Below are 21,254 nucleotides of genomic sequence, written 5' to 3'. Positions count from 1 at the left end.
CACTAAAGGAACAAGGGGCACTGATCAATGGCATTGCAGAAAGCATTAAAAAAGGTCATTTCCACCATCATTCAACTAACAGCATCTCTAATGACACAGCTTTGTAAGACACAGAAATGTATTATTCTTCCAAAGAGGAAATGTGATAGTATTTTACTGTGACCTGTGAGCCATATTAAGTGAAGATGAGATACTTTACGCTTCACATACATACTGTAGTGGAGATTATAGAGCTTCTTTTCTCCAAGAACTGCCATGCATTACTGTCACAGTATTGCCTCGAGTTGAAGAGCAGTACATGGCTTTATAGATAATCCGTGTCATGATGCTTATACCATTACATGTTCCATCATGTGTATTTTGGACATAGAAAGCTACTGTAAAGATTAATACAAGTTTGAATTTTTATAACAAGTGTCATACAGGAAGTATGTGAGAAGTTTTATAATGTATAATCATTCACTTTGGGAGTAACCTGGCTTCTCAAGTATTACTAAATTATTACTTTGTAACACATGCCAAAACAGACTTCTCTTTAGACTCTTATTACTAAAAAACCTACACTGAACTAGGAAAAATATATACCACAACACATGCTTTTATCCCCTTCAGTGCTTAACTGAAAAACTGAGTTGTACATTTGTCTGTGTAATAATTTAATGTATGTCAGCCAAACATATCTGTATCTTTATTTCAATTAAATTAAAAACAATCTGCAAGTATATTTATGCAACGTTCACTATATACACATGATTTATGCAACTGCAAGGCAATTCTATGTATGCTGATTAATCTATTGTTAGTAAAACATGACAATAGCTATGGAAGTTGACCAGTGAGTGCTCCTTTTCACAAGTGAGTGTCTTCATGGCATGACTGGAAAAGAATAGCTACTAGCCATGAAATGGATTATCAGTAAACCTTAAAAAGAACGTGACATAACTTAGCAGAGATTAACAGTCTTTTAAATGTAGCAGTATATTTACTTCAGATGATAGTGCTGCCTTTTAAAAAAAATTCGCTGTCATCTTAATGATGTAAGACTTTCATCTGCTCTGTCTAAAGAAAGCAATAATTAGACATTATGCTTCCTGGCAAAAATTTATTTTTGAACTGGCACCATAATATCTCAGAAAATAATAAAAAAGTACCTCTTTGGTGAAGCCTAGGTACCCCCTACTACTCATTGTAACAACTTGTAAACAGGACCGCAATACAGTGCTTTGCCTTAATTCTAGCTCGGTTAGGTACCACAGATCTTCCTCACAGTCCTTCTCATAATTTTAGGAAGGTATTTTAAAGCAGGGAGTAAAGCAAAGGAAAATTAAGAAGGATATAAAGTTCCCTGTTTGAGATTTAAAAAAAGTGCATAATGTTTTCATTCCAAAAACTGTGCCTCTGTATGGAACTGATGGATACAAGACTGTTTTCCTTCCTGTACTGGACATTATTGACCATCACACAAACACAGTCTCTGTGCATTGGCCAAAGAAGTCTCTCAAGTCTGTTTTCTGGTACAATCAGTTGTCCAATTACTTTAAAACAATGTCCTGCATACTAAAACAAGAATAGCAAGTTAACCGGTTTTTCCACTAGAATGTCTGTTTTTGCAATTCCATTTCTGTACACTGCATTTCCAGTCTATTGGAGAGTCTTTAGTGTTTGGCATACACATCCCAACTCCTTGGCACCACCAGGTTCAGTGCATCCATTGCCAGCAACAGACGTAGCACCTCGAAAATGCGACTCCCAGTGCAAGGGACAGTTCAGGAGGAGTGGGCATTCTCCAGCAACGGTGGTCCGTCTCGATGCATTGATGGGTGTGTGTGCTCCCTTTTGTAAGTTTTTGGAGGAAGCTTTGGGATATGTTGAGAAGTGCTTTGTCGTGGAGGAACAGGTGGTCCAGCAACAGAATGGAGGTCCATGTCCTGCGGTATCAAAGGTGGTGATGGAAGATGCCTCCGTGCTACATGTGGAGAAGGTGTCTGAGGGGGAGGGGGAGTAAACGGAGACGGACTGTTTGGGAAAAAGGTGTTACCAAGTTCGCTTTTTCTCCCCAGCGGTGGGGGTTGGAGGTGTAGTGGTGAGCTAGAGAAAACATCTGGAGTTCGCACAGGTTCTCGTGGTGGTAACACAGGAGGGCTTTCAGGAGGGTCAGAGATGCAGGTCCGGTCAGGCACTGAGTACCTTGGTGAATACACTTTAGACGTTGGTTGCCTAGGAGGGATTGCTGGTGGGCTGTCCAGGTGCGCAGAAGTAATCTGAGGTACACAAACATTTCATTCAATAAAATTTTAGAGTGGCAGTAAAGAACAGGACCCTGCTGTGAAATGGAAGCAGAGCTCCTGCCCCGCAGATTGCTCTTATCCAGTTAAAGAGGAAGCACAGCAAGCAGGTGCAGAATGAAGATGGGGAGTAGGGAAGCAAAAGGGAGTGGCGGCACCTGAAAAACATGTTTCTCACAGATTTGCAGGGGGAGAGCAGGGGTGTATCAATACATGAGTTAACAGCCAAGGATGGAAGGAATGAAGATGCAGAGTGGGACAAAGGCAAGGCAAAGAATGGTCAAAGCAACAATTTCCATGCTAGTTCCAGGTCTGCTTGCTGCATAGGTCTGGATAACTTCCACCACCTCCCCAGTAACAAGTACCTGGGGTGGGCAATAACACCAGATATTTCTCCACGAAAATGAGGGAAAGGGAGAGGCAGGTGATGCTGAACAGGGAAAAAAATAAACTACGCTCAGAAGATGGAATTAAGTAGCCAGAATTATTGAAGTGAACAGTTCCCAGGCTGCAGACCACAGTGACAGAGTAATTAGTCTCCAACACCCTATCACGTATATGATGTTTTCAATTACATTTTGATAGGAACGTGATGTGTTAAACTCTGCTGGCTGACAGCATAGTCACCTGTAGTCTCAAAATAACAACTTGCTGAAGAGCCATATACAAGCCCTCTTCAAAGACATACATGCTCCGAAGTAATTTTGAGTGGGATTTTCAAATCCACCCAGTTCTCTGAAGTCACAAACCAGCTCCCACTGAAATAAAGAGACATTTGACACTGTCTGCAACAAAGGCCGGATCAGATCCCAAATGCCAGACAAATGCAAAAGGAAAATGTAGCAATGGCTCAAGCAGGCAGGCAGACAGGACAGGTAATCAAGAAGAGAAAGCAAGCACTGAGCGCCACAGCATCGGGGTCAAATATTCCAATGAACCTTTTCAAGAGGACTGAGGTGTGTACGTCACTTTCCATCATTACTGTTCTTCAGTTCTTCACCCCCACTCATACACCCCAAACTGATACCCTGGGACAATCATCACAGATGGAAACATCTGCCTGAAGCCTCAAGTTCTCACAGGCAATGTAAGGGCCTGAGCAGAGCAGATTGGTAGACAAGAGACATTTCTAACCCTAAATTTAGGTCCCATTTGTTAATTTTCATTTGTTTGGGATCAGGACATAGTGAGGCAGAGCTGTGAAGGCCTGAAATACATGGCTGCTTACTATTTCACAACAGTTCTTCAAAAATATCTGTACTATCTTTAAGAGTTACTTTTCTATCATACCCTGCCCTTTGCTCCCAGAAAAAATGCCCTTTTTTCTCCTTACTTACTTTTGATGGGGAGGATTCAGCTGGGGCAGACTCTGGTCTTCTTCGTGGAGGAACTGGAGGGGGGACATGAGCTTCATCTGAATTTTTGGTAAAGTTTATGGATGACACAGAAGCAGATCCTAGCAGATGTAAAAAAAAAAAAAAAAAGTCCTGATAATGATGAACTTTCATTTGACTCGGTGTATTTCCTTTATTGCTGCCAATAAAGGTGTCATATATAATAAAGTAATCGCTCATAAAAAGCAGCATGAATCAAGAAGGTGTTAAAGAAAGACAATGAAACAGCCCTCTAACTTTCAGCTTCCATACAAACTGCTTTTCTGAACTGCAATCATCTCTGTGGCCATCAGTTCCTGCACATGACCAACCTGATCTTCTTCTATGACCAGGTGACCAACCTAGTGGATGGAGGGAAAGGCTGTGGACATTATCTACCTCGACTTCAGCAAGGCCTTTTACACTGTCTCTCATGGCATACTCCCTGAGAAGCTGGTGTCTCATGGCTTGGACAAGTGTACTCTTCGCTGGGTGAAAAACTGGCTGGCTGGATGAGCCCAGAGGGTTGTGGTGAATGGGGTGAAATCCAGTTGGCGGCAGGTCACAAGTGGTGTTCCCCAGGGCTCGGTGCTGGGCCCCGTTCTGTTTAACATGTTTATCAATGATTTGGATGAGGGGATTGAGTGCACCCTCAGCAAGTTTGCAGACGACACCAAGTTGGGAGGCAGGGTTGATCTGCTTGAGGGTAGGGAGGCTCTACAGAGAGATCTGGACAGGCTGGATCGATGGTCTGAGGCCAGTTGTATGAAGTTCAACAAGGACAAGTGCTGGGTCCTGCACTTGGGTCACAACAACCCCATGCAGCGCTACAGGCTTGGGGAAGAGGGGATGGAAAGCTGCCCAGAGGAAAAGAACCTGGGGGGGTTTGTTGACAGCCGGCTGAATTTGAGCCAGCAGTGTGGCCAGGTGGCCAAGAAGGCCAACGGCATCCTGGCCTGTATCAGAAATGGTGTGGCCAGCAGGAGCAGGAAGGTGACTGTCCCCCTGTACTCAGCACTGGTGAGGCCGCACCTCGAGTCCTGTGTTCAGTTTTGGGCCCCTCGCTACAAGAAAGACATTGAGGTGCTGGAGCGTGTCCAGAGAAGGGAAACCAAGCTGGTGAGGGGCCCGGAGCACAAGTCTTATAAGGAGCGGCTGAGGGAGCTGGGACTGTTTAGTCTAGAAAAGAGGAAGCTGAGGGGAGACCTTATCGCTCTCTACAACTACCTGAAAGGGGTTGTAGTGAGGTGGGTGCTGGTCTCTTCTGTCAGGTGGCTGGTGATAGGATGACAGGAAATGGCCTCAAGTTGCAGCAAGGGAGATTTAGGTTGGATATTAGGAAAAATTTCTTTACTGAGAGGGTTGTCAGACACTGGAACAGGCTGCCCAGGGAAGTAGTTGAGTCACCATCCCTGGAGGTATTCAAAAAGCATGTAGACAAGGTACTCCAGAACATGGTTTAGTGGGCATGGATGACGGTTGGACTCAATGATCCTAAGGGTCTTTTCCAACCTAAATGATTCTATGATTCTACATTCTTCAGTAATCCTCAAGACCAAAACCACACCACAAAGTTGTTCTTGTATCACAACAGCACTGAAACAGTATCCTGAACCTGCAATTGATGGGCCAACCCAACAATGAAGAAATATCTTCTGAAGAGGTATTCCAGAGACCTGGCTTAGACACTGCAATGTCACTGCTCTGCTAAGCAACTTCTGCTTTTAGCAAGTTATTTCACCTCCTAGTGGCAACCAGCTGAACACAGGACTAACCTTGTACTTCCTTTGAAAGCCCTCATCCATGAAAGGAGGCTAATATCCACTATCAATTACTGAAAGCACACCATAAAATATGAGCTACCTTGTATGTTGATGAAGACAGAAGAAAAATAGGCGTGGTGGGTCCCAATGGATTTAAAGCAGGGCAATACTGATTTTAAGTTCTGCAGGAAAACCATCCATGTGCACTGAAACCAATTGGGAATGGCAGACAGCAGAATAAGGCACCCATAAAACATTCATTTTTATTCTCATTGTTCACTAAACAGATACTCACCGAATACATTCACCACATATATATATATGGCAGCAAATCCCACAAATGTTTGTTTGGGACATATATGGGCACTAGTGATATATCTCTGCCTTCTGTTTTGACACTTTCTCCAAAGACAGGTAATGCTATCTATGTAACACACCTAATTCTGTTCCCTTTCTCCCTTTACAATAAAACCTTAGTTAAAAAAAAAAAAAAAAAAAAAAGGAATAAAACACACTGAAAGTTTTTGCTGCCGCAAGGGGACAAAAGCAACTATTCCTATACTCACTTTAGAAGACTAAACATGATTTCAGCTGTTTAACACCACAAAAGCTAATATGCACATTCTTGGTAGACTATCTATTAACACCTACTTGCATGAAAAGGACTTGAAGGATCTGAGTCAAACACACTGCAGGCATCTGTAGTACTTGAAGTAGCAGAAGCAGGGGGAGGTGTCAACGGTGTTCGGGGAGAATTTGGTGCAGATGCTGTTGTTTCAGTCTCGCTCTCTGGGATGCGGCTGTAACTAATTTTCCTTGGCTCCTGTTGCAGGGGTGTAGGATGTCTCATGGTACCTGGCCTTGGGTTAGAGGGACGAACACCTGGGGACTTGAGAGGATAGCTGTATTTTTTGGGCTGAAATGACAAAAAAAGATAATATCAAACAAAATCAAAAGGCCACAAGATCACCTAAATGTAGCTTCATGTTTATGAAGTTAGAGATCTAAAATGACTTCTGCTATCTGTGAAAGACAAATGTAAGCATTCTTATAAAAAATTAAAAAAAACCTTGAATACTAACAAATCTTGGTGGAGGCTTGACGTTTCGTGGCTCTATCTCTAGTGACTTGTTGAACAGATAATCTGTAAATTCTGTCTCCATGCTGTTTCCCATTGGATTCAGGTTTTCAAAAAATCTCTGAAATACAAGAAGGTAGAAAACTTGTCAGCTAAGCTACTTCTTAGTAGCTTAGCACTGTTTGTTTCTACTGCACAAATGATCCCAACTGTTCCAGAGAAGAGAGAAAATGCTGGAGTCAGAAGTAATGATAGATTTTTAAGTTATTAAGCCTGTTTGTTGCCAGCCCTTTGCTCGGCATCGCTACTGCTATGCTTGGCCTGAAAACCAACTGTGCAACTACCCAAAATACTTTCTGCAGTGCAAAAATCAGACCAGGTTAGCTCAAACACCTTCAGAAGCAGCTGTATGTAGTCCGTCTTTACACTGATGCAGGGAAGACTGCTAAAAAAAAGAAAGACTAAAAGAACACAAAACAAAAAAAAAGAAAAGAAAGGAAGAAAGGACAGCAAACAGAGAGAGGACTGCTTAGAGTACACCACAGACCAAGGAGAACAAATGCCAGAAGAAAGAAAAATGTGAGCATCATCACTGCCAACACATGATGTAAACACAGTGCTATCAGGTAAACCTGGAAACATAAAGGCAGTGTAACAGAGGAGGAAAAAGACAACTGGGCTCACTGGACAAATTAACGCAACTGAGTGAAGGACGGTGAGAATCTGGTAGTTTTGTTGCTGTTTAACACTGGTCAGTAAGAAGAGCTATCTACCAACACCCCAATAGCTGGGGGAAAAAAAAACAACCCAAAACCGACCAAACTGCAAGCATTGAGCTTTCTGCCCTTTCCTGCAGTGAGGCCTGAGAGCGATTTTATGACAGGCCTTCTGCTCATCTCTGATTCCGTCCAACTGAATCTATGTGAATTCAGTCTATCCTTATGGTCTATTAGCTGACAGTCACCACAAAAGTAGCTCAGTGCATGGACTCAAGGAAATAATGCCACTTACCCTGATGTCAAATTCCACTCTTAAACAATATGGCTGGTTCTGATACTGCTGTATCTCTCCTGTTATTTCAGCTACTTTTCTTCTCTTGCTGAAGTTTATAAGTTCTTTCCCATGTCGCTTTAGAAATTCAGGGTTGCCTTCTTCCGTTTTCAAAATGTTAGTTAAGTAAATCCCTAAAGAGCATACAGAACAGGTTCTCAGCATATAGTACAAAACAAGGAGGAAGTCACGTGACTGGAACACAAAGAATTCTTAAAGAATTTAATTTGTGCACTCTAATTATTTAGAAAAACTATCTGTTAGGGTCAATAAGAGAATTTCACTTAATTTTCAAATATGGGCAACAATTTAAATATTTTAATATGCCTCTTCCAGAAAGCTTTCTTTTTTGCATCAAAATCTCAAAGTCTATGCATCTTCCTACTGTTTAGGAAGCTCAAGCAACTGAACACTACCTGCATTTTGCAAGACAAGAGTATGCTGAACTCAAGCGCTTTCTCTCAACTGCTCTGCCTCATTCAGCTCTACTCCATTAGAGACCCCCGCTAAGCTCCAAAAAATTATTTTCAGGTTTTATTCTTCTGTTCCACTCTCCACTCTTGGCTTCATAATTGCACCAAATCATTTGAAGATTAGAGAGAAAAGAGTGCTCTCAAGTCCACAGATAATATATCAGAACTGTCATTATGACTCTTCTAAGTACAACTTGAGAGAAATAACTGAAGCTATTCACATGTGATCCTGTTAACCTCTACTCATCTCTGAAGCAGGACAGAAGGTTTCTTAGTTGATCTTATCTTTCTTTGCAGAGCTCTGGAGTATATCTTTCCCGGATCTGTAAAAGGCCAAAAAAGCCATCACACTATTTTCTTTCAGTTTTGGCCTGAAGCTCATGCTGGGCAAGTGTAATGTCCAGAGGTAGAACTGATCTTCAGCAAACTTCCAAGTAGCTTGCCGAAGAACAGGAATGCCATGTGCTTAACTTCAGTTTTCTAAACGTCAGAAATTCCAAGCAATCTACTTGAAAGAAGAACTGTTAAGTCTGATGATAAAGAAGAGACTTTTTTCCCAAACCCTGTTTTTATAGAAATAAGACTTTTTAATAGAAATAAGACTCTAGTTATAAGAAACTATAAAAATTAAAACTCTAGTTTTAGTTCCTGGATGAGGAAGGGGTTCCTTCTTTCTCTACTAATCAGTGGCAATAATATTTCTAATGTGAACACCTTCCATTTAAGGCATTTATGGTCACAACACAGTTTAAACCACATTCAAAGTAAAAATGAGTAAATATGTAAATAAGATATCACAGATATAGTTGTTTTTACTGCAAATAACATCTGCAATTAATAGTCACTTTTAATTTTTCTTTCACATATATGCAATTAATGTCTGGGCACCTGAAATTCAAACCCAACTGTCCTTTTAAAACTGACTTCTCATACTCTGTTTAGTGCCCTAACTCAATACTTTCCAAACGTTCATGCATGACACAGCTCATTCAAACCAAATGTACTTACCAAAAAAAGGCACACAAGGAGGATTAATGGACCTGAGTTTTGCCAAGTATTTCTTATAATGATCCTCACTCAGCTCATAAGCTTCTTCTAGTATCTTCTTCTGGCGACTTGGAATTTGCTAAAAAGAGATGAAACGGGTTGTTTGGAAAGACAGAGTAAAGGTGTAGCCCTGCAACAATACTGAGAGTAACGGTCTCCCAGTTGATATATTTAAGTCAGTGACCACGAGGACAGTGCCCCACCACCTCAGGATCTTGCTACCTTTTTCTGCCTTTCTGAAGTGGGGATGATTTCTTGCTTCTGAAACTAAGAAAAAACCCCTCTCTATTACACCCTGATTGATTCATTTGTTGGGGGATTTACCTTCCTTGCTCCTTCTTTGAAGGGAATGCTTATTGAACAGACAGGCTTTTAGTGTAGCTAAGGTGCACTGCATTATACTTCCATACCAAAAATGGGAAACATTTCACTGTACCTCAAATGTGTGATCCAACCTATATACTGCTGCGGAGTTCATAGCACTGACAATCTCAAGGACACCATTAAAGTTGTTTAGCTCTTGAAAAACTTGCAGGATCTCAATTATCCGGCTCACTACAATTACTCTTTCCTCTAGGTTTTCTGTTTCTACAATGCATCTAAATACACAAGAACATTTGATTTTGTATTAAAGCGTTCGTGAGTTTTCCAAAATCAAATATTAAGTCGTAACACAAACAAGTATGAAAAGTTTATCAAATTACTTGACATGGTTTTGCAAATGTTTAGAGAATAAACATTTGAAAATATTCTAAGAATAAAAAGCTGAGACCATTATGGTAAAATTCTCGCAGGGACCAGTTGTAGCATCTAAATGTGACTTAGAACTGGAATTTTCCCAGAACAGAATTTTTCACAGTATACTTCTGAATGGACTGTAAATGTCCAGAAATGGAGTAGGTGCAGATTCATGAAAGTCACTTACTTTTCAAACCACAAAGTGAGGTTAGTTGTATGCCTTATCATTTTGAGAAGGTTGGGAGAATTAATTTCTTTATCTTCCTTTGTCCACACACTTCCAACTAGTTCAGATGGCTGCACAGCTCTAGAAAAAGATGCATGTATCAAAAATAATTAAAAGCAGGAAAGAAGATATTATTTTCCCCAAACCTCTTTATTTCCAGTGAATTTGGAATTAATATTTGGAAATATAATCATAAGGTATCACTTCTCTTCTGTAATGTTAGGCTCCCCACACGACTAAGTGACAGGTATTTCTATGCTTATTCTTTAGTGTGTAAATATTTCTTAATTTATGTGACTATTAACCATCTCTGTTTATCTAAATGAAGAATGAAGTCTACATCTCATTCACCATAATAAAATGTGAGCTTCCAATGCCTGAACAACCTCTCACAGACAGCTGGTAAGATCTGACACGGTCCATAATTTGCTTCACAAGCTAGGATATGAAGAAAACTCATTTGATTAATGTTCATACTTCTCAAAGGTTGACCTACTCGGAAAATATCAAGAGAAACCTGCAGCACAATGCAATTAACAGTATGCATCAGTCACATGTACTGCATGTTAACTCGGGGAGGATAAGACAGATACTGTTTTTTGAATTTTTTTCTGAAAAAACAGCAATTAATATACAGCATTGGTAAAGTCCCTTGACCTACCGTGGGGCTTCACAGCAGGGGCCCGCAGAAACAATTTCATGCTGGAGAATATTTTGGTTTGTGTCATGTGTTTTTCAATGGAGGAAAGTTACCTGTAAAAATCTGACTCAAGTAAAGTGAGCTGCCGAGCAATTTCTATTGGATGCAAAGTGAGCAAGTCAAAAGTGTCTGTGTGTCCTGGTTTGCTTATGTGCCACTCAATCGCCGGAGGTGGGCTCTCAAAAGTAATGTTGTGACTTGGCCCAATGGCTTGTGCCTGCTTTTTCCGGTTGATTATCTTTGTGATTGATTCAACCCATTTCTTCATCGCTTTGCCTGGCACACAGAGAAAAAATTACTATTTAGTTAGTCTTAATACTGTTTTTTCAAAGAGGTCAGTATAATTGAGAAATCTTTGGATTTAAACCCCAAACCTACTAAATTAAAGCAAGCATATATTCTTTAGAAGTGCTTACTTAAGTGGTGTTCTCACACAAGCCTCAAAGCATTTGAACTTATAAAGAATTCCTCAACAGCCAATGCTGAGCATGCCAAGTTCAGAACAACTGATCTTGAGCAAGCATAATTCAGAACACTCAAATTAGGTTCCTGCTCTCAATCAGGTGTTTTCCTTTCTTTTCTGACTTTGCAGTGAGTTTATGGGAACTCTTGACTAAAATGCACTTCTGTAAACACCCTGAAACTTTATACTTTGGGCAAAAGTACACTCTTACCATAGAACCACAGAAGGGCAAAATAACAAACAGGGAAAAGCTTCTCCCTCTACTGCATTTAGCATCAAAGCTCACAATAAAACCCACAGGCCAAATGCCTGTTTAGCTCTACACCATAAGAATTTCAGGCACAAGATAGCAAATCCATTGAAAATTTACCAGTAATCCACATTAAACTAATTCTCCCCCTCTTCTTAATTGCTAAATAACCATTAAATACTTCTCTAACATAATATTTTCCTACAAACTGCTCCTGTAGCTGTCTCAGTTTTTCTTACAAGGGAACAGGAAAGAGCTGTAGAATCACAACTGGAAGGTGTCCTACAGGTCTAACATGCACTGTGAAACAGCTGGAAAACCACTGCTTCAAAGAAATAGTGGTTTCCACCATCAAACTTTTACAAAAATTACCCCTGTGAATAGTTTAGGAGGGCAATCAAAGCAGTTATCCTGTCCTGATCATTACTCAGTTCTTACTTACTATTTTGCATTATTTCAGTCCCTTTACAACAAACCCAATACTGATTTATCAGGATGTAAATAACATTCTTTGTTCTGAACAGGGGCCAGACTTCCAATAATAGTTTGTTGTTTGGTTTTTTTTTTAAATTAAGGTTTATTTTATGTTCTTTGTGAAGTATTTAATAGGCAGTCAGTCCTGTTTTTCTTTATCTGCTCAGTGAAAGGAAAAGTGATCCTATTCCATACCTTTGAAAAGGGATGCTTTATGATAAATGCCAGCATTTAAGAAACCATAAGTACCTCTTACTGTTCCAATGAATTCCTCCAAACGTTGCAGAAGATCCGCATCTCTTTCAAAGTCATAGAAGTGGTGTTCTACCCAGTGTCGACATACATTTAATACTCTGCAAAAGTAAAGGATAAGTAAGCACTCTACAATATGGTGTGTCTTCATGTCTAGCATTTCAAGGCTTTTAGTAGGAGAGGGCTCACAGGAGTATCAGAATCAGCAGACCAAATGCAATTATTCTACTGTTTGCATTTCACCAGCAACCAGCTATAAGCACTTTTCTACTTTAAATTTAAAGAAGTCAGAATAATGCTATTGCTCATAAAAAGAACATTATCTAAAATGTTCTCTGCCTACACCTTTGTGGCACACTTACACTGTATAGCCTTGCAGAAACGTGAATTAAAAAAAAATGGCTAGTGGAAGAAAGTAATTTGCACACTATAGTCTAAAACTCAGCACAAGCCTTTCCCAAGTCTTTTCATGCCATGAATTCGAATTTCCACCAGGTTTTCAAGTAGCAAGGTCAAAATGGCTGACTGCCCATGCACACTCGCTATCAAGGCATCTACAAGAAAGGCTGCTGGTATCAAAGAGCCACTGGATCCAAAAGATGGTACTTCAAAAGACTTAAAGGAAGTCAGTTTGGCTCACACTGATGAAATACTCACCGTAACTGCACAGGCTGAATGTACTCTTTCCTAAATCTTTTTAGCTCTGCACTAAGAGGCTGGTCTCCGTTCTCCATAGCAATACGATCAGCTTCTGTTGGCTCAGGCTCCGGAATTTCAAATCTAGCACAGAAGATGGGTATAAGCACTAGGCTCCTATTAACACTAATCTTGCTCAGAGCATGCATGAATAAGATGTTGATTAAAGACAGCTAGAAATTCAGAACGTTTCCACATGTCAGAATCTTGGTAAGCACATATGAAGATTTGCTAAATTCAATAATAATACTGATTTCAAAGACAAAACCATGGGATGCTGGAAGTTACTGCAGCTACCTGAACAGTCCTAAAGCTTCTGGATATAACTCGCACATTTCACTTGCAATCCTTGAATTTGACAACTTTTTAAAAAGTGTTTGGAGTGAATCAAAACCAACTGGAAAACAAGAATCTTACAAACTCTACTCCAAGTAAAAATTAAAAAAAAAAAAAAAAATTAAAATTGCACTTTGTATGAACAATATTTTTAATGGTGGCATACCTTTCTATTAGCAGACTCAGCAACTCTTGAGGTTTACAGAAGGATCTATATGTTGTGAGAAAAGTCCGAACAAAGTTGGGATCTAAGACAAAGAATAATTTTATGCTCATGTCAGCAATTACCTAATTTTTTTTATACTTTAAAATGACTTTAAGTATCCTTTAAAATTAAGGATGCCAGCCTATCAATTTACAGAGAAGATGATGTAAACCAAAACTGCTTTGGTAACAATTCAGAACCTCTTAAAATAGCACTACAAATCAAAATACAAAACAATTTTTATTGTTGAAAATTCAAAACAATGACTTTTTCTTCCGCTTCAATTATTAAAAGACTGGAATCTTTTTCAACAACTTTGAAAATGATCAATAGATGATTTTCTTTATGAGCCATCTAGTAAACAACTTTGTTTTTGACAATGATTGGGACAAGATAACTCAAAAGACACAGCGACTAACTTTGCATTGGACAGAAATAGCCTCTTCAAGGGAAGAACGTTTTCCCTAAACTGGTACAACTGATAACAAGTCGTGGTTGAAGGCAGGCTAGGTATTTTTTCAGCTGACAGCTATACTTTTGAGGTTATATTTATTTCACTTCAAGAAAATCAACAGATTACATATCAGTTCATTTAAAATACTCAAGTGAGTTTTAAAAACAAGCAAATATTCAAAACAGAAAACCAAAGTGTCTCCCTTAATTACAAAAGCAAAACCATTTGTTTTCAACTATGAGGAAATGCAGCAACAGCACGCTGGCACTGCACAGAGCTGACTAGAAACAAGGTTAACACTGTTATGACTGAACAAAATTAATGAGTGGGTTGCAATGGCTTTGCATATTAAATCCATATACAGATTTTAAAAACAAACCCCAAATGGTAATTTTTCTAACACAGAGTGGCTGAAGAGGAGCACACAGGACTTGAAGCAAGAGTTTCTATGGGCTGTAAGGAAGAAAAAAAACGCCTGCATTATTTGACCTAACACTTATTAAGCCATTAGACTTGTTTCCTGGAATATGGGGTTTTAAGAGCTTTTTTAAAATCCTCCTTAACTATTTACCAGCTTCTTTGCCATTTGAATGAACATTCTACATTTCTTAATTCCTACTAAGCTCTTCATTTGGGCAACAGTTTACTGTAATGGGTCACACAGATTAACCGTGTATTGTGTAACACAGCATTTCCTTGCATTTCTGTTCTATGCGAATTTCCATTTCTTAAACAATTGGCTATTCTGCTTTACCATCCCCATGTCCTTCATTACTCCATTTTTCTTATCCTAACGCCTCTCCCACCTCTCCTTGAAACTGTACAGACTAAAATCCTTTTCAAAGGCAAAACTCCATATCCTTTTGCACAAAGCATGTCATCCCTGTCCCCATCAACCTCATCACGAAAATACACAATTTTTGTTTTCCTAAAAAACAAGTATAGAAGGAAGCACAGCAACTCATGTTTTCACAGCTTGTATTCTGTACACAGCATCCACCCTAAATAGATTTTTTTTCTACATGAAAAAGAAAGCCTCCATGGCAATTAACATTTTGAGATCACTGCAAGCTCTGAGTCATAGCTATTGTTATTTACAGGTAGGGTCAGTGTTTAAATCCACAATACATATTGAATTTCAAATAGAGTAGATCAGAAAACCAAATCTAACCTTGTTATCTTACTAGCAAAATCTGTAACTCAAAATAGTGTACAATATATGAGTGTTAAAAAAAATACAGACAACACTAGTTAGTCAGGATGTCTGCTCGTGTGATAATTCTCTCTTCAATACAGCCAATTTGAAAGCTAAAAAAGAACAATAACTTGTTCTACAAGGATTTATAAATAATCACCCTTGAATTCCTTAAGAAAGGAAACGGACACTATGATGACGCACAAGCACTCTTAACATATCAAAGCTTTAAAAATAGAAGAGCACTGCCCTATAGATAAAAAAAAAAATTGCCACGACTTTCAAATCTTGGTACCACCTAACCCAGCCACCTTTAAACAAGAGTTGCGCAAAGGAGATCATGAACGCAGAAACACATTCAAACAAGTGAAACCCACCAGAATATGCAAATAGGGTCAGAACCTGAATTTCTTATCGAAGGGCAGTTTCTCTCATGTAAAAATATATGGAAAGCTGCTTTTGCAGAGCAGGTTTCTCCCTGTTTTACTGCTCCGTGGCAGGACGGTTTGGACAGCCTCCCGCACCTTGCAGCCAGGTGGCCGTCAGGGCCATCCTCCTGCCCCAGCAATCACGGTGGCTGGATGCCTCCTACTCCCTGCTTCGTTAGAGCTAGGCTACCGGGCTGTCCCTGTTCCACATTGAAAGAGAAGTATTTCAGCTGATAAGCTGGTTTGTGCATTGTCAGGAGGTGAGCGAAGAAAATTAAAAGGTCCAACACCCCTATTTACAAATGAGACAGACTGTGTGGATCTTCACAGATGACAAAAAAGTTGAGACCCGATTTGACCACTGTCTGAACACAGCCCATATACTCCTCAATTTGCAACTAACTGAACTGCTCCTCGGCTACTTGCAACAAATTGGTACTACCTCTGCAATCATATCCGTTCATTGTACCTTATATTATTTGACCTACAAAGATAAACAAGAGAAGAGTCACAGCTATGGTAAATACTGTCTTTAGACTGTCAGATCAAGGGCTGCCATAACCAGTCACACCATATTTGAGAAAAGTCACCTCAGAAAAGTAAGGGCTTGCTATTCTGACATATGAATATAAAGTCAATAAATTCTTTTAAGGTTACAATCACGCATACGCAGTCCTACATGGGGCAAGAAAAGCACTTCTACAGTCTGTAGCTGTTGGGCTAGACATCACCAGAGTACTCATCCTCCCACGTCTCCAAGCAAAACAGAAGCCTTGAACTCAGCTGATAAGTGTACAAAAGGAGCTAAAGGGTTACTATGGAAAGTTTTGCCCTACTCACTGCATCTCATAAAATGCAACAAAACACTGAATGATTTACATAGTAAATGGACCTTGTTTCCTGTACAACAGAGCATTTTTTGGCTGAGTCACTATATCTCTACTTCTTTGTTCCCCTGGAAAATACAGTACAGAATAGTTAGAACGATGACATTTTTCCTCACAGAAAACCAATTATAAAACAGAAGTTATAGAATGAAAGAGTGTTGAGAAATGACATGCAAGCTAGCAATTCAGCATCAGGTCTGTGTATGTTGCACTAAGATCTTTAAGGCTACAAAGAGGCTAAATATATCACAAGACAAGTATTTTTATTCTTTTGGTCAAAGACTCTCCGCCTATCTCACAGTATGCATGGTCTCAGTTTTGCCATACAATAGTTTGGTCAATGTCACACATACCTACAATGTTAGGCTTCAGGCAACCTACTTCAAGCTTTATTAAATAGGGGCTGTTACAAGCAGGGATTTAAATGACTGTGAAAGAAGGTGGATCTTATCAGTCGATCTGAATTCTTCCTTGATGTCCTTTGTGCTAGAAAGGCCAAAAAGACATGCAGATGCAAAAAACCAATACAAGAGACTTATTTCAACAAGCCACATGTTCTTTAAAAACAGGCCTTTCTGGTTTATGGAACTGGAGAATGTAGTTTGTGGCTCCCTGGACAGAGCCGATGCATGGAGAGCACTGCTAGCGCCTGGAGCAACACCAAGGCTACGGAACCAAAGTCCCAGTGCGTATGGAAAGGGCAATTCTTGATGGCATGTAAGTTAGCCAAAGCAAAGCAAATGTTCACAAGGGCACTAATGAAGTACCATTTTTGCTAATTCTCTGCCAAATACAATGCTAGCTTTAAAAAAAAAAAAGTATCTTCCTTTCTCTAAGGCTGAATTGTTTTATTTTAACTTCCAAAACCCTAAGATTATGTCATAAATCATGCCTGTTAAAATTCGAAGCCAAGAGCTAAAAGTTTATAAAATTACAAGAAAATGAAGACAGGCACAAAACTGCTCTGGTAAAAACTGCCAGCACGATATTGCATTTGGGTTTCTAATAAACGTCAGGAAAGCTCAACTGAAGGAAATGTGGAGAAGACCAATAAAAGTAACGGAGTAAAGAGACGTAAATACAAGCATTTTAAAACCAAAAAAAAGCACTAAACTGCACTAATTATATTCTGCTTACTCCCCACTTCTTCCAAGCAAATATTCCTGGTCTATGCAGCGTACCCAGGAGTGTGCTGCAGAACAATAATTTAGGATAATCAGAGTATAAAGAGTAAAAAGAAAGGGGGGGGGGGGGGGAGAAAAGAATCTATAGTTGAACATGAGAAGCACTACTACCAAGATGCATGAAGTTTTAGAATAACTGACATACAGGTAGAATCAAAAAAATAACAATTCCAAACCCAAAACCCAACCCCATGCTTTTCAGCACAGCTTAGGAAAATCCTGGAAGATTATCAATAAAAACTCCACACACTGAAGTTGGACTGGATGATCACATAAATGCCTTCGATGTCTTCAACACAAACAGAAACCTGAAGTCAAAAGTCCTTAAATCAAGTTCCCACTGATATTCTGATTAAGGTGAAGTTCCAAGGCCAAATTACGAAAGTGACTGCTTCTGGCAAGCTGATATTTGGTCTTTTCATTACATGCCTGCATGGACACAGGTAATAGTTGATAAGAGTACAACCCTTAACTGAAAACACTGGGCCCATAATTCTCCCCCACAATGCTGGCGCTCCATGTGCCACCCAGCTTCGGAAGTCTCGAGGGACGGCAATTCCTGTAGCTTGGGGCATACAGGAAAAATATTGTCTAGAGCACAATTCCTGCAGGCCCCCACCTCCTCTGGTCCCTTGCACGAGAATAACATTATGCACACGCATACTCCACTACATTCAGCAAAATGGGAGTCATATTTTTAACTGCTACAGGGGTACATATTTAGATCTCAAAACCTTAACTCAAAAAGCATGTTAGAATATGTGCACTGCAAAGCACAGTTGCTTTCCACACACTTTATATATTTTGCTGCATGTATTTAACACAGAAGGAGAAGCACAAACTAGTCATCACCTTGAATTTTGGCTATATAAATGCAGTGCCTCACCTGCATACATGTGGTAAGTCAGCCTCTCAATGAGCTTGACAACAGTTCCTGCCTTGATGATGGGGATTCCAGATTTGGGCTGCATGTTTTCTTCAAACACAATATTCTCTTCAGAGTCAGGTTCTGCAAATCTATAAAGCTCAGGATTTGGAAATCTCATCTGCTCCTCTTTTTCTTCCTGCAACATTGTTACATCCAACATCCTTTCCAGCGTGCTTCTATACTGCAAAGATATCAGTGCTGCCATCCAGTTGTTTTTCTCTTCAGCTGATTTAGCAGCAAAAATAACACTGTTCTCATCTTTTAAGATTATTTCAAAAGCATGTCTGTACTCATTAGTGTCGTCTTTATCGTTGATTTGTACCTTTCGCATGAAGAACTTTTCTTTTAGACGATATTCTGCATTGCTAGCACCAGGAAGTCTTGGCTGGCCGTGATTTGACTTACAGCAAATCATCAAGCCATCAAATAGAAATATGTGTCTCTCATGCTTTGCTCCTACACGTGTGAGTGTTCCTTCCATGATGAACTCATTACAGCATTGTCCAATGTCCTTACCCTCCCAACCATCAATATTTTTCTGGATTTCATTCATTTTCTTAATTGCTAGCTGTTTCCCCTTCATCTGCTGAGTATAGAATCGGCATGCAGATTCACTTCAGTGAAGGATGGGAGAAAGGGAGCCTGTTAGTATACATGTGTTTAAAAACCACAACCACCAATAACAGCAAAAACACAAGATCATCTTTCTGAGTGATAAGAATTCCACTGAGAATGCATTTTCAGCACTCAGTATCAGCACCATTGCAAGCCTTGACTAATGTTTCTCTTAAGTACCTCATCTGATAAATTTTCTACTTATCTTCTATGCAATAAATGTTTTACCTAAACACAGGCAATCAGAAGCAGGCAAACCGTTAGTGCTTCTTTGCCTAACAAACCACTCATTTCCATAGCCAACAAAACAATTTTAGACCGCATTAATTTGAAAGAAGCACATTCAGAGAAAATAAGCTGTTAAATACATTCATGTCCAAGTCTAAAGATTACACTTTGCAGCACAGAATTTGTTTGGCAAAGGAAATACTGAAACAATTTTAAGAGCAAAAGCAAAGTTTTAACATGTTTAAATAACTGCACAAATATTAACATTAAATCAAACAGCAGATAGTATAATCCAAGGATTTGCTATAACAGTGCAATCAAGTACTAGTTATCTATGCATCTATTTCTATTACCCAGTGATAATTTTAACTAGCCATTGCACAAAAAACTCTTCAGATTAATTAGTTTCAAATTCAAGAACATTCCCTTCTAATCACACAGAAATGTACTTCTACAATATTTTTAGGTGGATATTTATTATCTGAGCATAATTTACCCACAAATGCTGTAACTTTCTTCTTACCAGCGAATTCTCAGAACATCTCAACTACCAGTATGCAAGGACACATAGAAATTAGAACGCTTTTAAAACAATAACAAATTATCTTGGCTTTGATGTCACTTCCTCTGAAAAAGCAGGCTTGTCACAAACTATTTTGTTCATTGTTTACTAAAAGAGGAAACTGGGAGCCCTGGATTTATAGCAAAGCATTAAGAGCAGAGAGCAGGAAAAATGGAAACATGTTTACCTAAGCCTTCGTTTTGCAAGACTTTTGGAGCATATCCGTTCCATACTGCTTTGAAGATTTAGTAGGGCAGTTATTGCTTGCTTTAAGCACTCTTTATCCTCTTCATCCTCACTTTTTTCTTCCAATTGCTGTGAACATTGAAAGTCAAATACAAAAAGTGTTACAATCCTTTTGGTATGTGCAAAGCCAGGAGTTTGACCTAGGAAGAAGAAATCCAACCATCTGCTGATTTTGCATGCTCCTGCTTGTTATTAAAGTTAATGAAATAACCAGGTGCATTACTGACACAAGTGAGACAGACAACTGTCTGCTAAGAGCTTAATCTCAGTAAAATTAAGAGCAGCAGTCACTAGTTCCCCAGATACAGATGCACCCAGGCACACATTATTTACCTCAAAACTAGTTTGATTTACCTTACATCTCCAAAAAAAGAACCCATCAAAGGTGTTAAATCTTAAGAGAAACAAGTGAGGAAGGAGATCCCCATAAATATCATTTTACAGCACAAGATCAAATCTGTGGAATGTCAAATGTACAAACACTCCCGTAACAGGCAAGCAGGACCAAAAGCTAAGCAAAATTCCTTGATCGCACTTATAAACAGAAGATTACAAAGGCTCACACCTCACTAACAACAGTCTAATCAGTAATTTAGGTTGGAAGGGACCTTGAAGATTATTTTATCCAACCTCCAGCTCAACTGCAGGGCCAACACAGATCAGGTTGCCTAGGGCCATACTGAGTTTTGAATTGCTGTAGGGATGGAGAGGCCACAACCTTTCTGGACAATGTGTTCCAATATCTGAAATACCTCATGGTGAAAATTTTTTTTCCTTATCCAGGATTTCCCTTATTGACTTTTCATAGGGGAATATGTGGAAGCACTATGCAGCTGTGAGGAGTATTTCTCTGCCCTCCCCACCCCATCACACAGTCAAAGACAGCAGGAAGGCTTCCCCTCCTCCTTAGCCTCCTTTTCTCCAGAATGAATAAGCCCACTCCCCCAGCTTCTCCTTCATCACGTGCTCCGTTCCTCACGTCATCTTGACAAGCCCTTCCACTTCCAGTACACCAACATCAACAGGAAGCCTGAGCTGGATGCAGTTCTCCCGACACAGCCTTCCCAGTACTGACCAGGTAGGAACTGCCACTTCCCTCAGCACGATGGCTGCACACT

The 21,254-nt window shown here is 39.6% G+C and overlaps 1 protein-coding gene across 5 annotated transcripts in view; it reads right to left on the bottom strand.

Moving 5' to 3' along the window:
* Positions 1–666: 666 nt before the first annotated feature.
* The window catches only part of SOS1 (son of sevenless homolog 1 (Drosophila)), a 52,772-nt gene continuing 32,184 nt past the window's right edge, over positions 667–21,254 (bottom strand). For all 5 annotated transcript variants that reach the window (XM_010562433.1, XM_010562434.1, XM_010562435.1 and 2 more), the window contains 14 exons: positions 20,078–20,205; positions 18,444–19,099; positions 13,371–13,452; positions 12,830–12,952; positions 12,170–12,273; positions 10,787–11,009; positions 9,995–10,114; positions 9,506–9,668; positions 9,031–9,148; positions 7,511–7,683; positions 6,504–6,620; positions 6,073–6,337; positions 3,623–3,741; positions 667–2,261 (listed from right to left, as the gene is read on the bottom strand). In XM_010562433.1, the coding sequence (XP_010560735.1) occupies positions 1,767–2,261; positions 3,623–3,741; positions 6,073–6,337; positions 6,504–6,620; positions 7,511–7,683; positions 9,031–9,148; positions 9,506–9,668; positions 9,995–10,114; positions 10,787–11,009; positions 12,170–12,273; positions 12,830–12,952; positions 13,371–13,452; positions 18,444–19,099; positions 20,078–20,205 (2,886 nt within the window). In that variant the 3' untranslated portion in view covers positions 667–1,766. The remainder of the gene's footprint in view (positions 2,262–3,622; positions 3,742–6,072; positions 6,338–6,503; positions 6,621–7,510; positions 7,684–9,030; positions 9,149–9,505; positions 9,669–9,994; positions 10,115–10,786; positions 11,010–12,169; positions 12,274–12,829; positions 12,953–13,370; positions 13,453–18,443; positions 19,100–20,077; positions 20,206–21,254) is intronic.

This window comes from Haliaeetus leucocephalus, unplaced genomic scaffold (assembly GCF_000737465.1).
Source record: "Haliaeetus leucocephalus isolate CR32 unplaced genomic scaffold, Haliaeetus_leucocephalus-4.0 Scaffold160, whole genome shotgun sequence".
NCBI classification, from domain to species: domain Eukaryota; kingdom Metazoa; phylum Chordata; class Aves; order Accipitriformes; family Accipitridae; genus Haliaeetus; species Haliaeetus leucocephalus.
This window is presented reverse-complemented; position numbering and strand designations above follow the sequence as displayed.